The sequence below is a fragment of the Taudactylus pleione genome, unplaced genomic scaffold, assembly GCF_031769625.1.
Source record: "Taudactylus pleione unplaced genomic scaffold, aTauple2 ptg000802l, whole genome shotgun sequence".
Classification (NCBI taxonomy): Eukaryota; Metazoa; Chordata; class Amphibia; order Anura; family Myobatrachidae; genus Taudactylus; species Taudactylus pleione.
The window spans coordinates 297,996-303,995 of record NW_028285204.1 but is presented as its reverse complement, the minus strand read 5'-3'; the positions used below and the strand labels follow the sequence as shown (position 1 = coordinate 303,995).

The following is a 6,000-nucleotide window of genomic DNA, read 5'->3' as shown; positions in this document are numbered from 1 at the left end:
GCGTCCCCTCACCAGCCAGTGCGGGCTGCCCCCACCGAGCAAGACACACAGAGTCAAAGCAGGGAGGACAGTCAGTGAAGGGAAGCAGCCACCAGGCGTCTACACAGCAGACCTGCGGTCACCACTATCAATCCCCAAGGGGGTCCCCCCGCACAGGAAAGCGGAGTATACCACAGACTGCTGGCACTCTATGGGGGAGAAGTCCGTTCTCAGTGGAGATTATAAGTTCACAGCCGCATGGGGCTATGCAGGACAGACTCTCCCAGCAGACAGCAGCGATCAACGGGGCTCACAGTTCCTACCAACACCGAGTCCCAGCAAGAGATTGCCGTCCAGCAGTATAACAGCCCAGGGATCTCCAGTATCAGAGGGCCATTGAGGACGCCGCCTCCAGGGGACACAGAAGGGTCTGTAGCAGGTAACTCTGCCATATAGAGGGTGGGAAAGTCGGGACACCAGCTCCAATAGGTAGTTCTCCCTCAATTAGAGACACTGCAAGGGGTCCTGAGCAGCAACTGTGGCAATAATAAAGGAGTAAGTTTCCTTAAATCCGCTACGGCGCCAAATTTGCGTGCCAAAACGCAGCGGGACTCCGGGGCTAAAATAATGGGCTACTCTTCTGCCCACAAGAATATATTTTTGAATCTGCAGAATTCCAACAGCCAAATCCACTGTTTCTGTCTCGAATTAGAGCCTTTAGTTGCAGGATGGCAACAAATTTTAAGAGGACAGAGAAGAGCCTCAGTAAGATGCGGCCATCTTGGATGGAACTGCCTAGTTAGTTAATTTAAGTTGTTTAATTGATTGACTAAGACATTTTTTTTAGTGAGGAGAGGGGTAATATGGCCAGCAGGTCAAACTCCTAATAATGTGTTCTCCAACCCTTGTTGGGAATCTTTGGTTATTAACATTGCATTATTATTATTATTTCATTTTCAAAAAATGTGTAGTGATGTATTAGAGCAATAACCAATAAAAATGTTTGTCTATGCAAAAAAGACTGTCACTAATCCACCCATTTATTTATTTACATATTTATTACCAGTTATTTATATAGAACACACATATTCTGCATCTCTTTACAGAGAATACTTTTATAGAGATATTCACTATATCAGTCCCTGTCCCAGTTGAGCTAAAAATCTATATTTCCTTTCATATGCTTACACACATACACACTAGGGTTATTTTGTTGGGAGGAAATTAACCTATAAGTATATTTTTGGGGTGTGGGAAGAAACTGGAGTACCCGGAGGAAGCCCATGCAAGCACAGGGATCATATACAAACTCCACACAACTGTAGTGGGAATCAAACCCACACCCTCAGTGCTGTGAAGCAGTAATGCTAACCATTACACCATCTGTGCTTATGAAAAGAAAAGTGATGCTAGATGGATTTTTCCTTTGGGACCTCGCACCCACCCCTATGTTAATTTTTAATAAGGACATGCACAGTTTTTCAAACCAAGCATTTCAGTGACAGGGGCTGGGGCTGAAGTCCTTGGTTTTGTTGGGCCCCCACAAAATATTTTTTGGAAGGACTACTGCCAATTATTAATGAGGAGTTTGGTTATGAAAGTGTTGGTAGTGGAGATTGCATGTGCTGGTCTAACTGCTGGAAGCTGAAATTGGAATGCTTGTTATTATTTTACAAATTATTATAATTCTGTTAAATACATTGCATGAACTTGCTGCAAATGAAATAGCAGGGAGGAGGAAGTTTATGTCTCTACCTCTACTAACTTTGGCCTCACAAATGGTACAGATGTCTTCACAAATGTTGGGAGGATTTGGGTAAAAATAATTCCACATCCAAGAGGTGGATTTTCTGGTCTTATGCCCAGGCAGGACAATGGCTTTCTTTATATCATGAACTGCTGCCAATGGTAGCTGATTTACACAAACAACATCCACATCATCAATATCCTCATTAGTGTCAGGAAGGACACAAATGTCCCCCTCGCCCTACTTCCACACTACAATCCTCATTTTCTATTATGTCACCATATTTATTTGTACTGCTCATCCCCACATTTGCAGAGTGTGCAGAAATTGTGGAAGGAGGCTTCTTTAAGAGTACAGTGTAAGATATGTCAGACTCACACATAGCTAATGTGAACACCACTAGATGCTTCAGGAATTTGTGAACACAGAGTTTGTTCTTCAGCCTTAGTGTTCTTATTTTTCGGGGGTGGCACTGATTTGTTTATTTATAGAAGACTCCTCTACTAGACTCAAAGCGAGAAGGTGTTGCAGTATCACCATATTATGAGATTACAGAAGAAGATGCCTGTCTGCGTTTGGCCCCGGCTCCCACAATAGGCATTCTTCTAGTGCATGAAACAGCAGGAGCACTAGCAGGGCCACCCCTTGCAAATAAAGGTCGTGGCCTGAGCATTTCCTTCTCACTGCATGTGGTATATGGCATGTTGAAAATGAAAAAAATGTTTACACAAATATTTTGCTTTTTTATTAGAGGTGCTGTTTTCTTTAACACTGTGAAATATTTAGATTTCAGGTTCCCTTTTTTATACTTTGTGTCCCCTGGACCACCTTTAGTAGATGTTGACGTACTATAATAACTGGCTGCAGCCACAGCACTAGTACTGGGTTGGTGATCCTGCTATTCTATCAACTAATCCATGTCGACTCACAGTGCTCCGAGTAATGGACGGTGGCATGGTACCTACTGAACATTATTTTTTAACACAGTGTCACTGCCTGAACACACACAAGAATTATTACCTTTTATTGACAAGAGTCACAGTGCTTATATTAATGGTGGCACACTGGCACCTAATAAACATTATTATTTTACAATACGATGCCTGAACTTCAACAACTCACACATTGTTTTATATTTATTTTTTTACAAACTGCTGCAACATAATATCATTTAAATTTTTTAACATGGAGCCAGCACTGAATAACACTGTACCTCATAGTGCTTACACCCCCCAGCCCTTCACTGACACAGTCTTAGTGCTACAGCCCATAGCCCCTCACCCTACCCTTCAGTTTCCTATGTGAAATGGTGCCGCGATTATGAGGGAGGGACTTTTATCAAATCCTAATCACGTGAGATCTGGCGCTGGGAAGATCAAGTTTCGGCGGGAAGACCTGAGCCAGCAGGGAGTTGGCGGGAAATAAACGTGTTCAAAATCCAGAAATCGGAACCAGCACATCTCTGATTACATCCAAACATAAATACAAAAGAAAAACAAATTAAATTAAATTCAAGATTAAGGTTTTTTTCCCACTTTAAAAATAAACTGGGAATTAGCTAGAGGGGTTTATCCTCAATAAATCAGATAGCGGCAGTGTATCTGTGTGTGTAATGCTATAGGGGCAGTGTGTCTGTGTGTGTGAGGCTATAGGGGCAGTGTGTCTGTGTGTGTAATGCTATAGGGCAGTGTGTCTGTGTGTATGAGTCTATGGGGCAGTGTATCTGTGTGTGTAAGGCAATAGGGCAGTGTGTCTGTGTGTGTGAGGCTATGGGGGCAGTGTGTCTGTGTGTGTGAGGCTATGGGAGCAGTGTGTGTATGAGACTATGGAAGTAGTGTGTGTGTGTGTGTGTGTGTGTGTGAGGCTATGGGGGCAGTGTGTCTGTGTGTGTGAGGCTATGGGGCAGTGTATCTGTGTGTGTATGAGGCTATGGGGGCAGTGTGTGTGTGTGTGTGTGTGTGTGTGTGTGTGTGTGTGTGTGTGTGTGTGTGTGTGTGAGGCTATGGGGGCAGTGTGTCTGTGTGTGAGGCTATGGGGCAGTGTATCTGTGTGTGTGAGGCTATGGGGCAGTGTGTCTGTGTGTGTGAGGCTATGGGGCAGTGTATCTGTGTGTGTGAGGCTATGGGGGCAGTGTGTCTGTGTGTATGAGGCTATGGGGGCAGTGTGTCTGTGTGTATGAGGCAATGGGGGCAGTGTATCTGTGTGTGTGAGGCTATAGGGCAGTGTGTGTGTGAGACTACAGAAGCAGTGTGTGTATAAAGGCTGCTATGGGGCAGTGTGTGTGTGTGTGTGTAAGGCTATGGGGGCAGGGTGTCTCTGTGTGTGTGTGTGCGTTTATGTGTGTGTGTGTGTATGAGGCAATGGGGGCAGTGTATCTGTGTGTATGAGGCAATGGGGGCAGTGTATCTGTGTGTGTGAGGCTATGGGGGAAGTGTATCTGTGTGTATGAGGCTAGGGGGCAGTGTGTCTGTGTGTGTATGAGGCTATGGGGGCAGTGTGTCTGTGTGTATGAGGCTATGGGGGCAGTGTGTCTGTGTGTATGAGGCAATGGGGGCAGTGTATCTGTGTGTGTGAGGCTATAGGGGCAGTGTGTGTGTGTGTGTGTGTAAGGCTATGGGGGCAGGGTGTCTCTCTGTGTGTGTGTGCGTTTAAGTGTGTGTGTGTGTGTGTATGCGTGTGTGTGTGTGTGTGTGTGTGTGTGAAGATATGGGGTAGTATGTGTGTGAGACTATGGAAGCAGTTTGTATATAAAGGCTGCTATGGGGGCAGAGTGTGTGTGTGTGAGGCAATGGTGTCAGTGTGTCTGGGTGTATAAGGCTATGGGGGCAGTGTGTGTGTGTGTGTGTGTGTGTGAGGCTATGGGGGCAGTGTATCTGTGTGTGTGAGGCTATGGGGCAGTGTATCTGTGTGTGTGAGGCAATGAGGGCAGTGTGTCTGTGTGTGTGATGCTATGGGGGCAGTGTATCTGTGTTTGTGAGGCTATGGGGGCAGTGTGTCTGTGTGTTTGAGGCTATGGGGGCAGTGTGTATGTGTGTTTGAGGCTATGGCGCATTGTATCTGTGTGTGTGAGGCTATGGGACAGTGTGTCTGTGTGTGTGTGAGGCTATGGGGGCAGTGTGTCTGTGTGTGTGAGGCAATGGGGCAGTGTATCTGTGTGTGTGAGGCTATGGGGCAGTGTGTCTGTGAGTGAGGCTATGGGGGCAGTGTGTCTGTGTGTGTAAGGCTATAGGGGCAGTGTGTCTGTGTGTGTGAGGCTATGGGGGCAGTGTGTCTGGGTGTATGTGGCTATGGGAGCAGTGTGTCTGTGTGTGAGTCTATGGGGCAGTGTGTCTGTGTTTGAGGCTATGGGGGCAGTGGCTCTTTTTGTGTGAGTCTACGGGGCAGTGTGTCTGTGTGTGAAATGCTATGGGGGCAGTGTATCTGTGTGTGTGAGGCTATGGGGGCAGTGTATCTGTGTGTGTAATGCTATAGGGCAGTGTATCTGTGTGTGAGGCTATAGGGGCAGTGTGTCTGTGTGTGTAATGCTATAGGGCAGTGTATCTGTGTGTGAGGCTATAGGGGCAGTGTATCTGTGTGTGTAATGCTATAGGGCAGTGTATCTGTGTGTGAGGCTATAGGGGCAGTGTGTCTGTGTGTGTGAGGCTATGGGAGCAGTGTGTGTATGAGACTATGGAAGTAGTGTGTGTATAAAGGCTGCTATGGGGGCAGTGTATCTGTGTGTGTGAGGCTATGTGGCAGTGTATCTGTGTGTGTGAGGCTATGTGGCAGTGTATCTGTGTGTGAGGCTATGGGGCAGTGTATCTGTGTGTGAGGCTATGGGGGCAGTGTGTCTGTGTGTGTATGAGGCTATGGGGGCAGTGTGTGTGTGTGTGTGTGTGTGTGTGAGGCTATGGGGGCAGTGTGTCTGTGTGTGAGGCTATGGGGGCAGTGTATCTGTGTGTGTGAGGCTATGGGGCAGTGTGTCTGTGTGTATGAGGCAATGGGGGCAGTGTGTCTGTGTGTGTATGAGGCTATGGGGGCAGTGTGTGTGTGTGTGTGTGTGTGTGTGTGTGTGTGTGTGTGTCTGTCTGTGTGTGTGTGTGTGTGTGTGTGTGTGTGTGTGTGTGTGTGTGTGTGTGTGTGTGAGGCTATGGGGGCAGTGTGTCTGTGTGTGAGGCTATGGGGGCAGTGTATCTGTGTGTGTGAGGCTATGGGGCAGTGTATCTGTGTGTGAGGCTATGGGGGCAGTGTGTCTGTGTGTATGAGGCTATGGGGGCAGAGTGTCTGTGTGTGTG

The 6,000-nt window shown here is 46.9% G+C and overlaps 1 protein-coding gene across 1 annotated transcript in view; it reads left to right on the top strand.

Annotated features, from left to right (window-relative positions):
• The first annotated feature begins 237 nt into the window (after window positions 1-237).
• LOC148474891 (zonadhesin-like) overlaps window positions 238-6,000 on the top strand; it is a 97,378-nt gene continuing 91,615 nt past the window's right edge. The window contains exon 1 of the mRNA XM_088458024.1: window positions 238-418. Coding sequence (XP_088314150.1) covers window positions 238-418 — 181 coding nt within the window. The remainder of the gene's footprint in view (window positions 419-6,000) is intronic.